The 22786-nt window shown below is 46.5% G+C and overlaps 1 protein-coding gene across 3 annotated transcripts; it reads right to left on the bottom strand.

Annotated features, from left to right (window-relative positions):
- Positions 1–3736: 3736 nt before the first annotated feature.
- Positions 3737–22786, bottom strand: Gde1 (glycerophosphodiester phosphodiesterase 1). 3 transcript variants are annotated; one of them, XM_021648784.2, is made up of 6 exons: positions 22392–22786; positions 15677–15852; positions 11709–11814; positions 9310–9402; positions 6941–7152; positions 3737–4324 (listed from the first exon to the last, which is right to left on the bottom strand). In XM_021648784.2, exons 1-6 carry the CDS (start codon positions 22650–22652, stop codon positions 4177–4179), a joined length of 996 nt encoding a protein of 331 aa, XP_021504459.1. In that variant the 5' UTR covers positions 22653–22786; the 3' UTR covers positions 3737–4176. The 3 variants fall into 3 exon arrangements, with proteins under 3 accessions (XP_021504459.1, XP_021504460.1, XP_021504461.1); XM_021648785.2 differs by having other exon boundaries at positions 15677–15848; positions 22392–22531; XM_021648786.2 differs by lacking the exon at positions 22392–22786 and adding an exon at positions 22291–22311.

Raw genomic sequence — 22786 nt, 5'->3', positions numbered from 1 at the left:
CTTACCTCAGCCAGAAAGGTGCTTTCTCTGTATGCATAGGAGGAACTTGGGATCCCCAGACACCATATAAAAAGCCAGGCATGGTAGGACATTTCTAAAATACCAGCCTGGGGGTGGGGTGGGGTAGAAACAGATCCTTGAAGTTCACTGGATAGCCAACCTAGGGGGATCCACGTGATTCTGGTTCAGTGACAGCCCCTGTCTCAAAACAAACCTACAAAGAAAGGTGAAGAGTGGATAGCCTCTGTATAAAAATGATGCATTTCCACAGCTCTCCCAAGACACCTCAGGTGGATTAGCTTCAGGCTAATTTAATGTGTCATTAATAGCTTCCATTACATTCCATAATTTGTTTTACCTGCTCTTGGGTTGGGAAACTCAAGTTTTCTTCCTTGGACTATAAAATAAGCAAAATCATTTTATTACTGGTCTTTCGTCATTGTGATGAGAATACCTGACAGAAATACTTTCATAGAGGAAAGACTGACCCTGGCTCGTGGTTTCAGCGAATTGAGCGTGTACCTGTTTGGCCCTCCGTAGGTGAGAACAGCTTTGTGACAAGAGAGTTGTGGGTTGACTCCAGATCACTTGGAAAGCAGTGCTTTGCTAAATGTACTTCTTGCTACTTCAATTCAAAATAGCCATAGATTTTTGTCTATCAGGTAAAAGAGTTTTTGCAGGCAGTAGAGCTATTATCTTATTAAAGAGACACCACAATAGGCCAAAGAAATCTCACCTGTCAACTCTGATAATTGGGATAAAAAGAAGTCAAGCTGGTCTGGTATAATCAAGGCTGTTCAAGTCTTTTTTATGGCTCTATGTTACACACTTTTTATATAATCGTAGCCCACTGTCCAAAAGTTCTAACACTCTTGAGATCCTGTAACGAGGAAAAATAAAAATCAGAGGTAGCTGAATCTGTTTTGATATTGAATCACGTTTGTGTGTAGTATGTGTCCATGTTATGTCTTAAATTTCTGTGTTAGGAAGTGTGAGGCAGAGACAGGAGGAGCGCAGGACACTCACAAACCAGCTGGCCTGACATGTGCTGGGCAGAACAGGAAGATGCTTTGTCTCAAAGATGGTGGGAGGTGAGGACCAACACACAGCCCCAGCACCTGTTTGTCCCCTGACCTCCGCATGCCCATCATAGTGTACGTCAGAGCAGAATCCTCAAGAACATTGGCCAGAGATTGAGATCTGCAGTCCCGTGATGCTCCAGGAGGCATCTTTATTCAAAGTAGTGGGTTTTCAGAAACTGTAAGTCTGGTGCTGCCTGGGACAGAGCCCTGCCTCCCATCACTCCTTAACATCTCTCTCTTGTCTCCATCCCTACCCTATACCCTCTCCTTTCCATTCACTCCCAATCTCCTCTCCCCTCTACTTCTCTCCCTCTTCTCTTCTGCACTGTCCATCCTATCTCCACTCTGCCACTCCTCTCTCACCTAGATCCCTCTCTACTCAGCTCTCCTCTCCATCTCCTTTTTCCTCTCTCCACTACCGTCACTTCCTCTCCCACCTCTTTTCCCTCCATTCTGTCTTCCCCCTTTTCTCTTCTCCCCCTCTCTCCAATCTCCAATCTTCATCTTTCCCTTTTCCTTTACTCCTGCTTCCCCCTTTCCCTTTCTCCATATTCTCCTGATCTGTCTCACCTCATTCCCTTTCTCCCTCTTGAGTCTCCCCTTTTCTTCATTTTTACCCTCTCCCTTTCATCCCACGTCCCATATCCCATTGTCTTTCTCTGCTCTCTGCTCCCCTCTCTTTTCTTTCCCCTTTGTCTCCTCTCTATCCTACCCCTCCCTCCTCTCCTCCTCTTCCACTGCCTTTCTTCTGTACACCCTCATTACTACTGCTCTCTTCCCTCCCCATCCTTATCTCCCTCTCCTCTCCTTGGGTGTTAGCCCTGACACCCCCCTTCTCGTTCTCCCCTCTCCTTTCTCCATCTCCCTTCTTTCTGCTCTTGTCTCCCCCTTCTCTGGTATCTTTCTTCCCTCTCTTCTTCCCCCCATCCTCTCTGTCTCACTTCTCTCCACTCTCCTTTCTTACTTTCCCCATCCTCCCTCTTTCCCTTACCTTCCTCTTCTCTCAACCCCCTCTCTTCCCTGACCCGAGTTCCTTTCCCTCCTCTTATCCTTTCATTCTCTGTAGCGACTTCTCTCCTCTTCCCCCTTGATTTGCTCATTCTATCACCTCTTGCTCTCCCTTCTCCTCTTCCCCCCTGCCCTCTACTTCTCCCTTTCCCCACCCCAGGATCACTTCCCACTACACTCCATTTTCTTCCCCCACTTCCCATCCCTCTCCCCTTTTCTCTCTTTTCTCTGCACTTTTACCTCTTCATCTCCCTCCTCTCTTTCCTCCTCCCTTTCCAGTCTCCCCATCTCTACTCACACCTGCCTCTCTCTTTTTCTGCCCCATTCACTCTCCCTTTTAATTCTTTCCCACTCCTCCCCTTCACCCTCTTCCCCATCAATGCCTTTGCCCTTCTTTCTCCTCACTCCATCATCCTCCCCCACTTTCCCCTCCCCAGTGTCCCTCCACCCCTTTCCTGTCTCCTTTTTAACTTCACTTTTCTCCATCTTTCCTCAGCTCTTAACCTTTCCTGCCCTTACAGGAAATCCCTCCCCCTTTACTCCCTTTCCTGTCCCACTTAGGTTCTTCTCCTTTCTCCACTTTTATCCCTCTCTCTCCTTGTCCTTCTCTTGCCCCTTCCTTCCTCCCCTCTCTCCTTTCCCTCTCCCCTCTAAGCTCTTGCCCATATCTCCACCAAGCTGTAATATTCCCTTCCAGTCTCCTACACCCAGAGAGCTCTCCACCAGCTCTCCCATTCTTCCCACCCTCTTCTTGCCTCTCGTGCACTGTCTCCAGTGCTCTGGGGTATGAAGGAGTAGTTGAATTTAATCTGTGTGGGCTTTAAAGCACACCAAAACCATCGATGGAAATGTTTCATATTTTTGAGTCCCTCATATCATTATCATTACATGATAACGAAGATTGAGTGGTCTCTGCAGTGAATCACTGCATTATCCATGAGGATAGCTCATGCGTTGTGAGAAATAACCAGCTCTGGAGTATGCCCTGTGGGCCTTTCGTCTGTCTGGAGTCACTGAGTCATCTTGGACCTCAATTACATCTGAGAAGATGTAATTGTTCTAGGCTTGCTGTTTGAGGGCACATCAACTACCTTTTTATCGCCACCTTTCCCCTCATTCCATATTATGAACTCAGGTATGTGACTAACTGCAGTGCCTTAGCTCCCTCATCACGAAAGATGATGCTAACACATCCATAAGTTTTGCCTGAGGGTCACAGATGATTGTGCATATAGATGCCTCATCTGGTTCCTAGTCTAGAGCAAAAAAGGAATAGTGGTTCTCCTGAGGCCCTGGTCCCTGACGTTTCCAGGCTGTCCCCCCTGCCCACAGGTCTGTACATGTGCGTTTGAGAAACGAAGAGCAGGAGCAGCCCCAGATCCTCAGAAGTTCAACCATTTACCCAAGAACCTGTGTGTGCTTGAGCGTCCGAGCAAGCCGGGAAAGTTGCCGCTCTGCCCCCTGGTGGTCGGAAGTGCTTATGACAGCCGGCCACAGAGTGATCAAAGCTTCTTTCGCCCTGAGACTAAAGCAGTAGGGGGTGAGGCCTCCAGGATGCACAGGGCAACCCCCAACACCCGCCTCCCCTGACCCGGAATCCCCGCCACCGCAGGACCAGAGAGGCTTGGTACACAGTTTGCCCTCTGTTCACCTTTCAATGATTTTATTAGTATGGTCACGTTTGTCACCTACAGTTGCTGTTAACAGAGTTGACAACAAATATTGGAAATAAGTGAATTACTGAAGTATGGCAAGATTTAAAAAGTCAACTTGGAGTGATCGTGCAAGCTCCATGCATTGGTGCCTGCGTCCTAACTGCAGGACCCACTCTGCTCATCCTCATGGCTCTGTACCCTCAGCGGGGTTGGGGTGGGGCCACCCTGTCTTTTTGCAGATCCAGATTTTTAAGGACAAGTGTTGAGCCTTCCCTGGAGCACGGCTGCCACGCCTAGTTTCTGCTTGTCGGGGTGAAAATATGACTATTGCTAGTGTGAGCCAGGGTCCCCAGGGCTTGTGCTAACAGAGTTCTGATGTCCCTGCAAGAGGCCTCCAGGCAGTTTTGCAACTGTGTTTCCTCCCAGGGAGTCTAGAAGTGAGGTGCACAGTCTTCCAACATGCTGTCAGTGATGTAGCTGGACCCAAGGTGGGACTCATAGTAATTCTTTTCATTAAAAGTGTTGACTGTCCAACTAACAACATGGATTCCTTTAGCTGACCACTTCTTCAAATAGTCCCTGGAGGAAAGAGAAAAATAGATTATGTTAGAGTGGGCAGCTGTCCCTGGAATTGAGAGAAGTCAAATGTGTTCCGTGAGTGTCAACAGTTCCCAGAGAGCCTCCAGCTGACCTCCTACTGCAGTCAGAAGGCTGGGAGCCCAGCGTGCCCTCTGCTCTTAATACAGTCAGGAGAATGGTGAGAGCCTAGGGTGCCCTAAGCTCCTAACAGTCAGCAGAGTGTTAGGAACACAGCATGCTGTGTGCCTCCTTTACATCACCCCAGCTTCAAACACTTCAGACAGTCACCAAGTCCTTGACACTGGGCCTGGCCTGTCTCTGTCCTCTTACAGCAAGCACACTGCCTCAGTTCTTTCTGTATTGCAGAACAGGCTCTCCCATTGCGTTCTGCTCCTCCCTCTCTTCCCTTCAATTCCAGCATGCTGCCCTGTATATCCTGGTGAGCTGCACAACTCCTGAAAGTCACTGACCGTATCCTGAGTGTCTCCATTCCCAGGCGAGGGGAAAGGTGGCGATAAAAAGGTAGTTGATGTGCCCTCAAACAGCAAGCCTAGAACAATCACATCTTCTCAGATCCACAGGTCCAAGATGACTCAGTGACTCCAGACAGACGAAAGGCCCACAGGGCATACTCCAGAGCTGGTTATTTCTCACAACACATGAGCTATCCTGTGTGTAGCTGAGACTCCCTGAACGAAGATGCCCCGCAACCATTTTGGGGAGGCCAGATAAAAGGGACACAAGTGTGCGTCTCTCATCCTCTACCATGCCCACTTCCTCACGGGGCCCCACAACACTGGCCCTCCCTGACAGCAGCAGGGCTGGATATTCTTTACCAATCAGCTGGCGGAGAAGCTGGAGTTTGAACGTAGGCCTTGGACAAGCAGGGAGGCACTCATTACTCAACTGAATCACAGCCCTCCTTTCTTTTCAAACAAGTTCTCACTGTAGCCCACGTTAGTCTTGAACTTGTAATCTTTCCACATTAACCTCCAGAGTTACTTGGATTGCAGGCCTGTGCCACCATGGTAACAATTATCATTCCCTCCCTGGAATCCCCGCCTTGTTCCACACTAGGTCAGAGTAAAAGGTCTGTGCCCTGCTGTCCTGGAAGCTGCTGGTGTGGGTTGTCTTTCACTATTGCAGATGCTCTCCATCTTATTTGAGACAGGGTCTCTCAATGAACCCGGGGCTTGAAGCTCCAGTTAGACTGGTCCCCAGGATCTTCTGGTCTAGCTCCTGAACACCAGGGTTCCAGACACATGCAGCTGCACTGGTTTTCACATGGTGCTGTGGATCTGTAGTCAGGTCCTGATACTTGCACAAGAAGCCCTTTACCCACGAGCCATCTTTCCAGCCCTCCGCTGTGGTTTTCTATTGACTGGCCTCCACATTGGATTGGCATCCCTGTCCTACTGAACACTAACCTCCAGGAGGCAGAGAGCATGGCCTTGTTTCTTCACCACTGCACCTTCAGCTTCCTCAAAGAGCACCTGGCAGCACTGTTGGCTATAACCAAATGGCTGCTGAACTGAATGCTGTAAGTCTTATGGAGTTAGACAGTGGGTATACAGCTGTAAAACTGCCAAAACACAGGCTCAAGAGATGTCAGCAGGTGAGAGGACAGACAGGCCGAAGGAGATGAGCAGAAGGGAGAATGGGAGCCATAGGCTGTGCCCATAAGCAGGTTTCTGCTGCAGCGCTGTCCTGTCTAGTTTTCAAAGGCAGCCAATCATAAGCAGCACAATCCCACTCTCACCATCACTTCCATTTTTTTTTTCTTTAAAATATGCTATAAAATATGGCTGGGGCTGGGCACGGTAGAACAAGGCCTTTAATCCTAGCACTTGGGAGGCAGAGGCAGGTAAATCTCTGTGAGTTCGAGGCCAGCTTGGTCTACAGAGTGAGTTCCAGGACATCCAGGGATACACAGAGAAATCTTATTCAAAAAACAAAAACAAACACAAAGCAACCCCAGCTGGGGAGATGGCTTACTGTAAAGTGCTTGCTAGGCAAAACCACTAAAACAAAACTAAGAAGGTGGTTGATGAAGTGAGCTCTGATGTGTCAGCTCATATTTACACATTTACATATTCAGCAAGGACTTAGGGATATAGTGAACGATTGACGTAGTATAATAAACTGTGGTTTATTATCTTAAAACTAATAATAATAAAAAGGGCTTGTCATTCGAGCATGAGTCAGGGTAGGGTCCCTGTCCCCACATGAAACCTGGGCGGCATGGCAGCCCACATGTAATTCCAGCGCTCAGGAGGTGGAGACAGGTCCCAAGGAAAAGTAGGCTAGCTGGACTAGCTGCATCCGTGAGCTCTAGGCATGCGCACACACACAAACACCACACAAACAAGCAGAAACAAATAAAACCTATAAAATCGAGACCATCTATCTGGGCAGCCTGTGGTGACTAAGTGGACTCCACCTGACGTCTTCCCACACACCTCTAGCAGCTGGCACTCTAACTTACCAGACACAGCTGGGGAGAGGGCACGATCTGTGAGTTAGAAACAACCCAGTCTGCTCACTTCTTTAACGCCTCCTTCCCAGAAAGAGCACTCGGGACACGGGAGGCCCAGAGACAAACAACCTCCAACTTACGGGGAGACAAAATCCTTCTGCATGAGGAAGGCTGAAATCCCGCACAGGTACCACAAGATATTGTGCATGCTCCAGTCTAGCAAGATGTCCAACACCACAAACGTGGACTGCTTCCAGAAGGACTTATAGCGAGGCTTCCCGTCTCCAGTGTGGCTCAGGCTCCAAGGTCTGTGAGTTAAGGCTGTTATTACCTTCTGATCCGTTTGTCTCATCTGAAAAGGAATTTTGGAAAATAAAATGATCGTCTCTTAAGTTGTAATTTCTCAGTATTTTAGATTTACCAAATATTCATTTGACGAGAAGGCTACAGTGCCTAGCCCCATGGCTACTAAGCATGTCATCTCTCACAAATCCTTTGAGAACAAATACAGTAAATGTAGGGCTTCAATATGGAGTACGACCGAGGACATCTTTCTCACAGCCCTACAGGAACTGCACTCCCATCTAGCTGGCAGAACTGGGATGGGGAGCGAGCTCAGTAGCAGGTTGGTAGTATGCACAAGGCCCTGGGTTTAGTCAGAAACAAACACAGTAGGTGAGAGAGAAAATGTCAACCACAGGGTCAAGTTTTATTTGTTTATTTGTCTAGGTTTTTGGAGACAGGGTCTTCTGTAGCTCAGGCTGGCCAATCACACCAATCCTCCTGCCTCAAACTCCCAAAAGCCTGAGGTTACAGATGTGCACCACCATGATGCCCAACTTTTAAGACCACATTTAATAATGCTATGAAGACAGACTTTTCATCAAATTAATCAAATAGCAATTTGAATTCAGAACTTAATGAGGATAGAGAAATGATCATTTCAAGATGGGCTGGTTAATTTCAACGCTGTTCATGGCAGGCAGGACTGAGGCAGGAAGCGAAGAGGAAGGGCTGTGAGGAGACTGGGGAGAGGCAGGACAGGAATGGGGCAGCCTGGGAGAGGTATCCCAGGCTGTGCTCTCAGCTCCACAGGCTCAAAAGGCCTCTGTGGTCAAGAGAGCCTGGCAAGCCTGGGTTCCACATGTCTGTAAACCCCATGACCTTTTCTATACTGGCCTGCACCACCCCACTGCAAACATTTTCAATGCATGCTCTGTTGACCATAGTGGAAGGGTGCCAGAGATGAACTCATAATTTTGGAAACTAGTAAATGAAGAGAAGGATTAAGAAATTTCTCTGCCTACAGTGGAAGTAAATGATAGATCAGGAGGGGTCTCATTGACTGATGAATTTTAGATTCTGAATAAAATATTAACATTTCTTAACTTCCTAGTAAACTGACAGACCTGGCCAATGAACACCAGGAACCCCACAATAAAGCTGCAGGCCAAGAGATGAACTGTGCCTCCTGAAGGGCACACAACCCCTACTAAGACAGGACCTTGCTAAGAAAGAGCAACCTGAACTGCGTGAGTTCCCAGAACAAGCCACTAGCTTACAGGAAGCAAAGTGGGGCAGAGTCCGTAAAATCACACGCGCGCCATCACCAAACATGGACAAATGCAACAGCATAAATAACTGCAGGACAAGAAACACAGCCCAGTGGCAGAGCGTTTCCTTAGCAACACACATGCTCACATGCACACACATGCACTTTCAGACACAGACATCTGGATTCTAGAGGAAGGATAGGGGTGAAGAAGTAAAGGAGAGAGGGAGGAAAGCAAAATTGCAGATTTTAAGATTGAAAATGAATACCTTATTTAGATATTAATGCAACTGAGCATTTAAAAAATATAAATATCTACTTTTTATTTGAAAAAAGTTAAAAGCATTCATGGAACTTCTGAGACAGGAAAATTTCTATTTTTCTGATCTATGATGATCTGAAGCTAAGCAAGGGCTTCTTGGGGAAGATCAGTGGGGCAGAGAGGAAACAAGCAAGATCATGGCTAAAGGGGGTTCCAGTACTAAACATTTTTCATGTGCATCTGAAACACTGTATCCGAGAGGTCTTGTTTTGTTTGGGACAGGGTTTCATTATACAGCCCAGGCAGATCTCAAACTCAAATCCTCCTGCCTCCATCTTCAAGTGTTGGGATGCTGAGCGAGTCCTACAACACTGGCAAGAGTCAGTTTTAAGGCATGTTTTGCTGTAACCTTTTTGGACGTGGGGCTGTGGACTCACATTCTGTTCTGTTGATGTTTAGGAAGGTAACACAAAGGACACTAAAGTGCCTGGCTAAGACAAGATGCTTAGAAGAGGGGCTATGCACACAAGAAAGCAGCGAGGGCAAGCGCCCCTGGGGGACTTCCCTGCTCACAGAGGAACAGCCTCTTGACTGGCTGCATTCAGTTCAGGGAAGGCATCTATCTTATGCTTGCAGAACCCACTGTTACCTCCAGCAACTACCCCACGTGACATACAAAGAAACGTCTATCTTACCTTATAGATGACTTCTGGCAAGAATGAGCAGACCATACTGTTATTGTACAGCTCTGGAAATTCCATGTATATATTCTTTAGAGCAGCAGAAGCCTGCACATAGAGTCACACAGTTAAAATCTACCAGAACACCACATGCCAGCAAGCAGCTGTTACATGTGGAGCTCAAATGCTAGTGACTGAATCAGCAGCTTGCTAACGCTGCACGCACACGTGGATGCTGAAAGTAGTGGCCGCCTTCACTGACACTGAGGTATTTTTAAAGTCATCGCAGCAGAAGGAAGCAGCCAGGTGCTGCTGTATTACCACCACACTGAGAGGTTCATCAGGAGCCACAGTTTGGGGCACTGTGGCAAGCTATGGGCCAGAAGAAGCTGAAAGCAAAGCTTCAAACGTCCTTCCGCAGGCTCTGGATTCGCCACTAGAAAGAGTTCTTTCATGACCACAATCTGCCTAGCCTAGAAACCTGAGGCTCCCAGAAGGGGACTCCAGAGGGTGACCTGCCCAGGACAGGCGATTGAAAGGACCCACCATCCACCATGGAGAACACAGGGGAAGCAGCTGAAGTGGGGGGGGGGGAATGGTATGGGGGAAAGCTAGAAGTCTCTCAAGTCTCCCCAAGAGGAACATAAGTCTCTGTCTATGTAACCCAGCTAATAGGCAAGGAAGAAATAGTTTCAAAACTAATATCTACAATCGCTTCTGAATGAATGTTAGTGGCAACTAACAGTTAGGAGCCACCAGACAGCACAGACATCATCACTGTCGCTGGAGCATGACACGCTCCCCTGAAGCAGAAAGGAACACAGAAGTTACATGGCCCTGCCTCCCCTTCACTGACAAACTGGGTGAGAACTTATGGTCTCACAACCCCATGTGGCAGTTTCGTTATTCCCGTTCTAGCCACAAAGAAAAGTGGAACATGTCGAGTTTCCCTGTAGCAAGACCTGTCGAGGTCTGGCAGGCCCCGAAGCCTGTACCCTTGGCTTCAGGGCTCTATTAACTTAGTGTTCTTGCCAACAGCTACCCTGGTCCTGCCACCTTGATCAGTGAGATAGCGGTGTTCTACCCAACCTTGGCTGAACACGGTAAGCACCCTTCTGGAGACAAGAGACTGAAGGCTTTGGAAGGGTTTTCTTCTTACTCCCATCCCCCATTAAACAAACAAACAAACAAACAAACACACAAACCAAACCGGACATGAAGGACAGCACTCTGGGTGACCTGTGGGACCCATCAGGGCTCCCTTGGCTCCAGGGTGAATGTCCATAAGCAACAAAGCCCGAGGCGCTCTCTAAAAACACATGCATTGTGGCTGTATGCGCATCTGCGTGGCAGGCACACATTCGGCATGGGTGAGGCCCCAGGTTCAATCCGGGACACCAAATATTTAGAAATTTACTTGGCCCTTATGCTAGACATCGTCAGCATTCCTGCCTTGATGAGGCCTGTAAAATCCTCAAGTCGGCCTATTTTAAGTAGGATAGGTGCTTCAGGAGATTCCGGTTGGTAGGAAAACCTAAACCCCTGTAACCATCGGTTTACTGGGATAATAACTGTTATATTCTCCTCTTTCCTTCAAAATGGGAGCTGACTGTAGTAAGATTCAAGAGCACACTTGTGCTCAGACTTCTGGTTCTAATAACTGGTTTAAATTATTTCCTGCGATTAGTAAGAATTCTCCTCCAGTGATGAGCACTAACAACTATGGCAATGGGAAAAATACTCAGGTTGTCCCAAGAGGGACAAGTATTTGTTTTGGAAAAGCTGCTTACTAGACAAGGATCATCAGAACTTGTTTTACCAGTGATTCCCAATGCAACAGGCTTTTGTGGACACAAGCACGTGTTCCAAATTTTTGTTTTTTGGAATTTTATACACATTTGAAAAAATGCAGTAATCTTCTGAGAAAAGTATAGATGCTCAGCTCAATACCAGAACTGCACGTAGAGACGGCATCACACAGAGAGACACTTCTGTCCCACACACTGTCAGAAGCTCTGAGTACAGGGCTTCCTTTTAAAGGCGGGTCCCTATCCAATGCGCTCACCCCATGAAGCAGATGCGAGGAACTGGCCTGTGGGCAATTCTTAACTCCTTTGTGTGCGGGAGAGGTCTGCTGCAGAAGTGCCTTGTTCCTGTCTGCATTGTAGCTTTTGGAAATGTCTGTAAAACCCGACCCTGCTGCTCTGTTGCAGGAGTTACTAAAAGGCTCCACAAAAGGAAACATTTCCAAAACTTCAAACAGGTAAACTGCATTTTATACTTCCATTAAGTAAGTCTAGTATAACTTATAAAAACAGGGAAAAAGAATAAATTAAAAATGATTAGTTTTGAAAATGATCAGCCTTACATAAGACATCTTTTTAAAAAAGCAAAGTCCATGGAATGAACTGTACCATATCTGCATGGCCTTTGACATCAAAGAAGATTGTGAGGTTATGTTTGAGGCACTCTGTAACGGCTTCCTTCAGGGTAGGGATCTTTTCATCAGGGAACTCATTTCTGCAAGAGAGGAGAGAGGAATGGCTCACAGTAGAGAGCACAGAAAAAGAGCAAGGCTTGTTGGAAAGGATGTTTTACACACGTCTCCCAAACAAAAGCCAAAAGTGCTTTCCCCTTCTTCAACCACACCACAGCCAGGTAATTTACTACAGGTACTGAACCAAAAAGCAACAGCAACAGCTCCGCCATGTGAGTGATGGCACTTCCATAGAACTGGTAACACACTAGTAACCTGCTCATCAGAGGAGCACACCCACCTGCCGAGAACTCAGGGACTTGATTTTAAGTAAATTCTTCCTTAAGTAGGAAAAAAACATCCTAGCATATAAGTCTCTATTATTAGCTGTGCTGCTATATAGCTGTTTGCATAAAACAGTGGCTCTCAACCTGCAGATCGTGACCTTTTTTCGGGGGGAGGGTTGTCAAATGACCCTTCACAGGGGTCGCCTAAGCCTATCCGAAAACACAGATATTTACATTATAATTCATAACAGCAAAATTACAGTAACAAAGAAGCAACAAAATAATTTTATGGTTGGGGGAAAGTCACCATAACAGGAGGAACTGTATTAAAGGGTCATAGTATTAGGACGGTTGAGAACCACTGGCCTAAAAGAACAGATATTCTGCTAAAGAAGATGAAGCTTATGTGCCTGATGCACAACAAATCAGCCTTCCTCCCACAATGAAGTTTCACTTTACATGCTTTAATCTGTGCCCATTTCAACCTACTACTATTAGATCTTGACTTGAAAAAGTGCATGGATAATTACATGTTACCAAGCCACTTGTGCTGATGTCCACTCCATGGAGAGAGAGAGAGCCCTAAGCTTGCTGTTCTGTTGGCCAGCCCCTCCCATCCCTTATTTTGTTTTGCTGAGACACAGTCTCATAGGCACAGGCCACCACACCAAAATACCTATTTTCCCTGAAACATGGTTCTAAAATAAGCCAAGTTCTTCATTTGGAGTCAATCATTGGGAAGGCTATCTGTTATAACTTTAGAATCAAAAGTGCTTATGTGGGGCTGGAGAGATAGCTCAGTAGTTAAGAGCGACGGCTACCCTTCCAGTGGACCCGGCCTTGAATCTTTGCTTGCTCCCAACAACCACATGACAGCTCCAGTTCTGGAGGATCTGCTGCCCTCTTCCGTACTCCTTAAGCCCTGCATGCTCATGATGCAAAGACATATGTTGCATGCAAAACATCTATCCACACACACAAAATCTCAAAAAAAAAAAGTAAAGTAGTTATGAGTTGGCTTGAGAGTTGGTTCAGTAGTTAAAAGCACTTGTGCTTCTTAAAGACCCAGGTTCTATTCCATCACCTACACAGGAACCAGACATGCATGCAGTACACAGACATATTTGCAGGCACTTGTATAAGTATAAATCTAAAAAAAAAAGTAGTTCTGTGAAAGACATGAAGATAATGAAGATAATACTGTAATACTATGCCTTCTTTGCAGAATCCAAATGACGATACTGACCCTCAGAGTTTTTTGCTGTGTTAACTTTAAACCTGACATCTTAAATTTTTTATTTCATTCATTCATCTATCCATCCACTCATTCACATTGGTTTTTTCAAGACAGGGTATTTCTGTGTAAACAGCCTTGGCTGTTCTGAAACTGGCTTTGTAGACCAGGCTGGCCTCAAACTCACAGAGATCTGCCTGCCTCTGCCTCCTAAAGGCATGAGCCATCACATCTGGATATTACATCTATTTATTTAGAGGGGGGCCACACATGCCATGGCACATATGTGGAGGTCAGAGAAAAACTTGTGGAAGTGGGTTCTCTCCTCCCACCATGCTATGGGACACATTCTGAGGACAGCTCCGGTTGTTAGGCTTGGTGGCCAGCTATCTCAGAGCCCTGACCCTGACTCCCTCCTAATGGCTATTTGTTAGTAATGTTAAGGCCAGCCTCCAGTTCAACACAGGAGGGCAATGAGGTGTCTGATAACAGGAAGAGCAATTTCAGGGCATGGGCCCTGGAGTTTCAGGTTACCGCTATTCTTTCCAGCGCTAAATACAGCTGGCTTTGCTGACTTTAATTTCTTTTTGGTCTGAATCACTTTTAGAGGATTAGACCTCCATCACTGGGTCAGACAAGGAGTATTGGCCACTGCCAGGGAACTGACACTGTGCTAAAGACAATGAGCATGTTTTTATTATCTAGGGAGACAGGGCTGGAGTGGTGGCTCAGAAGTTAGGAGCACTGACTGTTCTTCCAGAGGACCCAAGTTTAAGTCCCATCACCTACATGGCGGCTCACAAATGTCTGCAACTCCAGTCCCAGGGGATCCGACACTCTCTTCTGACCTCTTCGGGTACCAGGCATACCAGTGATAAGAGACATACATACATACAAAGCAAAACACCCATACACATACAATAAATAAACAAATAGAAACATTTTTAAAAGGCAGCAGGAGAGAGACGTAAATGGCCCCATTTCAAAGCACATCACCTAGTGTTTCGCTTCTCTGGGTGTGGACGACAGCTGTCAGTAAAGGGAAGGAAGGGTTTGGTGGCCTTGGGACTCAGACATGCTGAGACAAAGGCAATGATTGGTGATGGGACTGTTCATCTTCCAGAGTACTTGGGACAGAGAGTTGGATCTATAACAGGGCTCTTTTGTAACATCTTACAAAACTAGCTCTGAACATATGTATATATGTGTTCATGCGCACACTCACACATATACACAGATAATGTAAGTTTGATACCATTAGAGAACCTCATCCAGTTAAACATCTAAACACATTTTTCATCTTTACAGGGTTAAGAGACATGAAGGGCAGCTGGGTGCGGTGGTGCACGCCTGTAATCCTAGCACTCGGGGAGGCAGAGGCAGTCGGATCACTTGTGAGTTCGAGGCCAGCCTGGTCTACAAAGCGAGTCTAGGACAGCAAAGGCTACACAGAGAAACCCTGTCTCGAAACAAAACAAAAAGAAAGAGACATGAAGGGCAACCAGAAACAGTATGGTGGGTCCATGATTTTTTATTGTTTTAACTAAAACTGGAAAATCAAGACTCTAATCTTGGTTCTCTTCTCTTCTTTTCTTTTCTGAGACAGGATTTCTCTTTGTAGCCTTTGTTGTCCTGGACTCTCTTTGTAGACCAGGCTGGCCTCAAACTCATAGAGATCTGCCTGCTGCTGCCTTCCCGAGTGCTGGGATTACCGATCAAATTTTGGTTGTTACAGGAATTTATCGCCAACTCTTGAGTCGATCATTTAACTTTTCCAGAGTTGTCTGTAGCAAGATTAATGCAGCTACCTACAGTTTTTAAGCGTAAATATTTATCTCCACTTGGGCGAATAATTCAGTTCTTTAGTTCTACAAACCACGCCAAGATCTTAAGTGCGTTCACGCTGGAGCATGCAGCAGCAGAGGAGTGCCATCTGACGGGGCAGTGCTACTTCAGGAGCTTACCTCCTTACAGTCTAAGACTCCCCAGAAGTGTGTTGCAAGGATCTAGTGAGTTATTGATGGTGGAATCACGATTGACCAGCTTAAAGAATGAGTTGGTGTATCTGAAGGCAAGAGGATTGACAAGCCATTGTTTTCAGCTTTGGATTCTAACTTAAAGGATGGCAGAGAGTAAGTTTCAGTTAGTGCCTAGAACTTAGACAGCACTATCCTGAGATATAATGCTGCAGAGACCAGAGACCCTGCAATGCAGACAGGTACACACAGTGTTTCTGCTGTTGCTGGTGTGCGCTTACTACTTAGGAGGCCCGTTAAGTTAAAGTGAAAAAACTCTCCCGGAGCAAACACACTCAGAAGGTGCCAGTGTCTATCTGTGTTCAGAAGTGGTGGCTGAAGGACCTGTGTGATGGCGCCAGGGACTCACCTGAGTCTGTGATTGGCTGCAGGATTAAGTTTCCTAACTTGTTCGAATGTCAGGTCACACAGCCGGCCAGACCCGTCTGTCGTCCTGTCCACCGTGTTGTCATGCATCAGGACAGGGACTCCGTCAGAAGTAAACTCGAGGTCCAGCTCCACACCTGTTGCTCCATTCTTAGCTGCCTTAAAAAAACACCAGCAATGTTAACGTCAACAGCTTCAGCCGCCACCTTACGTCCAAACCTGAAAGAAGCAACAGGGCTGTTGAAGCAGGCAACCATCCTTACAGATTTCGGTCCCTTTCCTCTTCCAGGCAGCTCCCCAGAGGAACCTGTTTCCCACGGATGTGAACGCCGCCTCAGCCCTCACACTCTCAAGTCCTTAAGAAGATCTAGCTGCCGCTCTTCACACTGTCATGGTACCAAACAAGGAGACTTCTGGCACCAAGTGTTTTCTGGCGATGGCGGCTTTGAACACTTAGATTTACAGTCCGTCTACTTAGATGGAAGCTGTGCTGACTGCTCTATCTCCCCGTTACTCAGCTACTTCACAACTCTGGTGTAAACAAAATGAACCAAGATTGTTAGTTTAACCTCATCCTCTCTCAGAAACACCAGGACTGTGTATCAGGGACAACTGTTTGACCATGTCTGCAGCCCTGGCTGTGGGCCAAGAAGTTGATAAATGCCATAAAGTACATTAGAATTCATGTAAAGAGAATTTAGGCCCCACCATAAATTCAGTGGCGGCGTACCTCCCCCTAGCATGCCAGTAAATAAACAATAGAGTCCTATCCCTTAGAAACACACTGGCCCACGCCTCCTTAGCTTCCCCATCACGGTGAACAAAGGAAATGCATATTACGATCAGGTTTTCATTTTCGTTCACTGCACGCGTACATAGCAGACAGTAAAAAGCCTTACTACATACATGATGATAAAGTTATGATAATTACTATCTATTAGCCTTTTCCACTTTCCAGGAATTACTGTGTTTTATTTTTTATTTTTGGGTCTTTGGGTGTAGCCCTGGCTGGCCTGGAATTCACTACTGCAGACTAGGTTGGTCTCAAAGTCAGAAAGATCCACCTGCCTCTGCCTCCCAAGTGCTGAGATCAAAGGTGTGCGCTACCACACCTGGCGATTACTATGTTTAAATGTATGGACTCATTTAATTTTTACAACCAACAGTATTTAAGCAATACTAGTAACAGCCCATTTTTCAGACGAGAAGACTGAGACAAAGATTCAGAAGTCTGCCCGCAGCACCCAAGGCGGGCAGTAGCAGTGGCTGCACTCTCAAACGCTGTGACTTTGCTATTAATGGCTCTGTTGCAGGTCCAGCCACCTCAAGGTTGGCCTAAGTGGCACTCCCTGCTGCTCCCTTACCAGGCACACTGAGGTACTTGTGAAGAACATGCAGTGCTGTGCTTGTGCAGTAAGCGCTCCACAGACTTAGCACGGTTATGCACTCTGTCCCTTTAGGCATTTAAAGAGGCAGATTCACCATAGTTAAGCTCTATGCCCCTTCAAATATTAACAAAAGGCAGGTTCACCATGGTTATGCACTCTGCCCTTTAAGCATGCATTTCAAAGATAATGAGTCAGATTGACTGGTCATGTTTAAGGGTGGAGGGTTTTCTACTTTATTTCAATATTCTTCTACCCTGCTCTATAGCTATACAGCTACATCTCGTGTGACCATGAGACCCCCGCACTCCTAATTCTGTCTCTGGCTCTGTCACCTAGGTTGAGTTACTATCTGCCTCAGCCTCAGCCTCTTCGTTAATGACATTGTTGTAATGCTCCCGAGTAGTGGTGACATGGAAGTAGGGCCTATAATGAGCTCGGTACCCAGCTCAATGCTGGTATTGCTCACTATTATGGCAATCTGTTATGGCAAGAAAGATAAGCTCAGCCTTTCTAGTAAAGAAAGCTTCCATCTATCTGATGACAAGGCTCTACAATATTAAGGGTTACAACCTTATTCAGTTTAAATTAAAATATACTGTGAATCAACATGGGTTATATTTTATAACAAAATTACAACTCAGTATACAGCATGCATTTCTTTCACTATAATACAAACAATACCCTTTCTTGATACTGCACTAGACATTTAATTGTACTTTTCTTCACTAAGGTTATCTGATCACAACACAAATAAATAAGGTGAGACACAGTATTTTAAGAAAAACACTAACAGCTGGGCATGGTATCACACACCTGTAATCTCAGCACTCTGGTAGACAGAGGCAGGCGGATCTCTGTGAATTGGAGACCAGCCTGGTCTACAAAGTGAATCCAGGACAGCACGGCCAAGGCTACTCAGAAAAACCCTGTCTCAAAAAAACCAACCAACCAATCAAATATGAACACACACACACACACACACACACACACACACACATATATGCATATATTAAAAAAGAGCACTAACATGAATGAAGACCACTAGTTTGTGCTCGCTCTCTGCTCTCTCTCTGTTGTAATACTGGGGATCCAGTCCCACATCTTACACACGCTATCACTGACTTTGTCCTTCAGCCCTTGGCAGGGTCTCATGATGTAGTTTGAGATGGTCTTGAACTCACAATCCTCCTACCCCAGTCTCCTGAAGGCTGTGATTAAAGATGTCACCACTATACCTATCTATTGTCTTTTAAGCAGTTTATTAAAACCAAACTAAACCAAAACAAAAAACAAAAACAAACCCACAAGCCCTAAAAAGGTTATTCTGAAAACACAGAGTTTCTGAGAGTGGGTGAGCACATTCAACGTGCTTTGCTCTTGGCTCTAACAGGAGGATATCCTGGGGACAGCTCTTCCAGGCAGGAGAAACAGCAAACACAATGCAAAGGCCTCAGGTAGGAAGGGGGCGCTGGTGCTATCCAAACCTAAGCCCTTACAGTTAGTGCAGGCTCATTCTTGCCTCAGTGTTCAGCTTACTCCTGTGTTCACAACAAGCACTGCTGTGTGTGAGAGAGAGAGAAAGAGAGAAGGGGGGGGAGTGGAGTGTTCCTATTAGGTTGGATGCTAGCATCTAGGAATGTGATGCCTCCAGCTGCCCTGGCCACCTGGCAAGCACAATGAGAGCCACCCAATATGAGGCCAGTGGCAAGCAGACTGACCAGCAGAACCCAAGTAATCCATAAACACCAGCAAACAGCCATGTTAGCCTTCTGGAGGCCAAGCTTCTACCCACACCAGTTAGGTAAATGGACAGTGAGTCCTCTGTAGGGCATTTGAAGGTGGATAAGTTCAAGTCCATGAAGCCCAAACAAAACATCCTAAACAAACACTGGGTGATTGGAACATAGAGGTCAGGGCTACTGAGAAAGGAGAAGAGAGAAAAAGGGGTTGGGAAGGCTGGTCACCCTTAGGGTGTCTTGCATAGCTTGCTTCAAGCTTAGGGTCTCAGCCTGGGCACTACAAAAACAACAACAACAACAAAAACAGCAAAAAACAGCAAAAAGACAGACAGTAGGCAGGAGAGAGCAAGGGAGCTTAGATTATTATTTTTTTTCCTAATTGCAACCAGAGGTTTTTAGAAGGAAGAACACAACATAATCTCCTCAGACAGGGTTCTCTATATAGCCCTGGCTAGGCTGAAACTTGCTATAGATAATATAACTAGGCTGGCCTCAAACTCACAGAAGGCCCCTGCCCCTGCCTCCTGAGTGCCATTGATAAAAGACCCGTACCACCACACCCAGAAATAAGTTTTACTTTTAAAGCTGTCCTCCAGTCCAGATGGAGCGGACTGTGGACAGAACTGTATTTCTTTGCCACCATTTTCAATAGTGTATCTTTAAAAAATATTTGTAAAAATTCTTTTGATTATATGCATGTGTCTCTGTGGGGGGGAGGGGTATGTACAGTGCAGGCCCCTGTGGAAGCCAGAGGTGATGGAGCACTTGGAACTAGAGTTATAGGCAGTCTGCTGCAAAAGCAGAACATTCTCTCTCTCTTTTGTTTTCTGGTTTTTTGAGACAGTTTCTCTATAACAGCTCTGGCTGTCCTGGAACTCACTCTGTGGACCAGGCTGGCCTTGAACTCAAATTGATCCACCTGCCTCTGCCTTCAGAGCGCTGGGATTAATGGTGTGCACCTGCCCAGCTGCTTTTTTGTTTTTAATACATTCATCTCACATTTAACTAGTTTTCTTTGAGTAGTTAGCAAATTACCTAGCCGAGACTCTATCAGTCACAACAGCGTTGTTCCTAGCAGAATGTCTAAGAATACAAATTATGAGTTGCAAGTGTGTGAAGGGAAGAAAAGGACAAAACAAAACCCAAATCTGACGAAAACACTGTCTTTACAAGTCATGAGGGAGGACACAGCCTTGTCCTCTACAGGCTGCAACTGGCAGCTAAATACAGTCATAGCTAAAAAAATGGTCCCCAAAGACCTGCTATTCTAGCAGGGGGAACTGTCACATTTCATCTGCTCTTCAGACTAGGAATCTGGCATAATGTTAGAGTCCCTGTCATTTCCCTGTGATGTGCTCATCATACAGAAAACTTCACCTTACTTCCTTATGACACAGCAGGACATGAAACACTGTATTTTCGTCTCACACATATATTTCCTCATTCATTTACGGTGACTAATATCCAGGCAAACACAGTCTTGGCCAAATATGCTGCCAACAAATACTTAGACACCTTCTCTGTGCCCAGTGAGTGTTTTTTAAGGCAATTAATGTAAGTGGAAGTGGGGCCAATGACCATCAGGTGCTTTTCTTCTCCTGACAATGTGCATACACCTGCCCTTCACTTACTCAGAGGTTACCCTCCTACTGTCCTTGCCCCAGATTTAATTCTTTCACCTTTACTCTACATGACATCAGGCCATCTTTGTAATCCTGGGACATAGCTCACACATGGGATTTCACTAGGTTTTAGTTTGTATAGAATAGTTCACTGATGCCCCCATCACCTACTTCATAGACACCATTGTTCTTTCATGTTACAAACTGGAAACTGAGGACAGGGCTGAAACTAGGGTGTCCTGCTTGCTCTGTATTTTCTTTGCACAGCTGAAAGGAAGAGAGTATTGGATAATGAGCAAGTTACTTAAGCTGGATAAAGAAACTAGAGAGTCCAAATATCCTGGAAAACATCTTAATCTATGCCAAAGAGCATCGAAATGTCCAATCAGAAGGCTTTATTCTGGAAGGAGCTGTGTTTTGGAGTCACAGTTTTCTCATTTAGTCTATGTCTGAAAGAAACTAGAAGACCAGATGTACAACTGTCTAAAAGGTCAGGTGTGATGGTGCAAGCCTTTAATCCTAGCACTAGGAAGGCAGAGGCAGGAGATCTTGGTGAGTTTAAGCCCAGCCTGGTCTACAGAGCCAGTTCCAGGGCAGCCTAGGCTACTGAAACCCTGTCTCAGAAAACAAACAAAAACAACAAAACAATTTAAGAAAAAAAAAAAAAAGGAATAAAAGCAGCTGGGAGTGGTGGTGCTAGCCTATAATCCCAGCACTCGTGGAGGCAGAGGCAGGTGGATCTTTGTGAGTTTGAGGCCAGCCTGGTCTACAAAGTTTGAGTGCAGGACAGCCAAGACTACATATAGAAACCTTGTCTTGAAAAAACCAAACAACAAAAACAAAAGAATAAAAGCTGTAGTATTTGCATATATTTTAGGAACGCCCTCCTGTACACCTCAAGTCCGCTCTCACAGTTCTTAGGCCTAAAGCAAACTAATTACTATGAAAGTAGTTAAGCTGTGACATCACCCCACACATTACTCTCGTGCTGTTTTTTAAATCTACAATCAAATCCACGGATGCAAAGCCAACGTGTATGGATGCTGACTACAGTACACATAAATGCATAATCCACCTTAATGCTCTTGCCATGCAAGCTGACATTAACATGAAGACAGAAGACTTAACAAGGGCAGGGGAAATCAAAATTCTCCGGGGTGCCTTGTGGAAAAGGCAGACAAATATTGACAGGATTCTGACTGCTGGCGTTGATTAGGAAGGTGTGTTGGAAAGAGAAGAGGCAACTGAGGATAATATGCGAGTAACGCAGAGGACAAAAACACACCCTTGAATAAGGCTGATTTAGAAAAACCTTGCTGGGTGGTGGTGGTGCATGTCTTTAGTCTCAGCACTTTAATCCCACCAGAGGCAGGTGGATCCGAGTTCGGAGAGAGCCAGGGCTACACAGAGAAACCCTATCTCAAAAGAGAGAAAAAAGAACGATCCCATTTACTGACAAGAACCTATCGGACCTGGTTCACATCGTAGTTCATCCACACCGCTTTCGTTCTATTCCTCGAGGCCAAGACCACACACAAGCTTGTTGTCACCTTGCTACTCCAACATAAGCCTCATCTCAGGACCACTTGTCATTAGCATTTCCTGGAACACTTCCCACTGACCCCAAGGCCCCTTGTAATTCTAGTTCCAGTTCACAAATCTCTAGTTCACAGAGCACTACCCCGCGGCAACTCCTCCCTATCACTCCTAGACTTCGGCTACATAACTGCACTCCCCCACCCTTCAAGTATCCTATCTTATCTCTTCCAACTCTGATGACAGCCCGTCAAAGGAGCCTTGCCTTGGCAGTCACCCCAGCGTCTGACACGTACCAAGTCTTACAAGTACCTGCGGAATTCTGGGACTAGCTGAAGTGGGGAGGGATGCGGGACCGGGATGCGGAGGAGAAAGGTCAGCGACGGAGCAGGCCCGAGGCGTGCGGGGCTCACCTGCCGGATGGCAGCCAGCGTGTTCTCGGGAGCGTCGTGGCTGCCGCCGCGGTGGGCGATGGCGGACACGCGGTCACGGGGCTTGAGCACCTGCAGGGCCCGGCGGGACGGCACCGGCTCGAAGCTGAAGAGCCTCAGCAGGATGTAGAGGCTGCCGGTGAGCACGCAGGCGTTGAAGGGACTGCGCGTCACCACCAGCAGCAGCACCAGCACGAAGGAGAAGGGGGCCAGGAGGCCGCCCTGGTCCTCCCACAGCCACATGCCGGCGCCTGCACCGGCACGGACCGGAGACCCGGGCCTGCCGGGTGACACGGAGACGCCGAGGTACTGGCCACTGCCGGAACCCTCCGCTGGGAGCAGCCCTGCACTATGGCGGCGGCGGACCCATCTCGAGG

The sequence above is a fragment of the Meriones unguiculatus genome, chromosome 14 (genome assembly GCF_030254825.1).
Source record: "Meriones unguiculatus strain TT.TT164.6M chromosome 14, Bangor_MerUng_6.1, whole genome shotgun sequence".
In the NCBI taxonomy this organism is placed as follows: domain Eukaryota; kingdom Metazoa; phylum Chordata; class Mammalia; order Rodentia; family Muridae; genus Meriones; species Meriones unguiculatus.
Note: the sequence above shows the minus strand (reverse complement) of the source record. Positions and strands in the feature narration are given on the sequence as shown.

Bases quoted from the DNA above. Each gene is read 5' to 3' on its own strand.
- Gde1 (XM_021648784.2), bottom strand. From the start codon at position 22,652: ATGTGGCTGTGGGAGGACCAGGGCGGCCTCCTGGCCCCCTTCTCCTTC. The intron at 11,815-15,676 runs GTGAGTCCCTGG...CCTCTCTTGCAG, and splicing joins GCAGCCAATCACAGACTCAG to AAATGAGTTCCCTGATGAAA. The intron at 4,325-6,940 runs GTAAGTTGGAGG...TCTTTCCTCCAG, and splicing joins CAGAAGGATTTTGTCTCCCC to GGACTATTTGAAGAAGTGGT.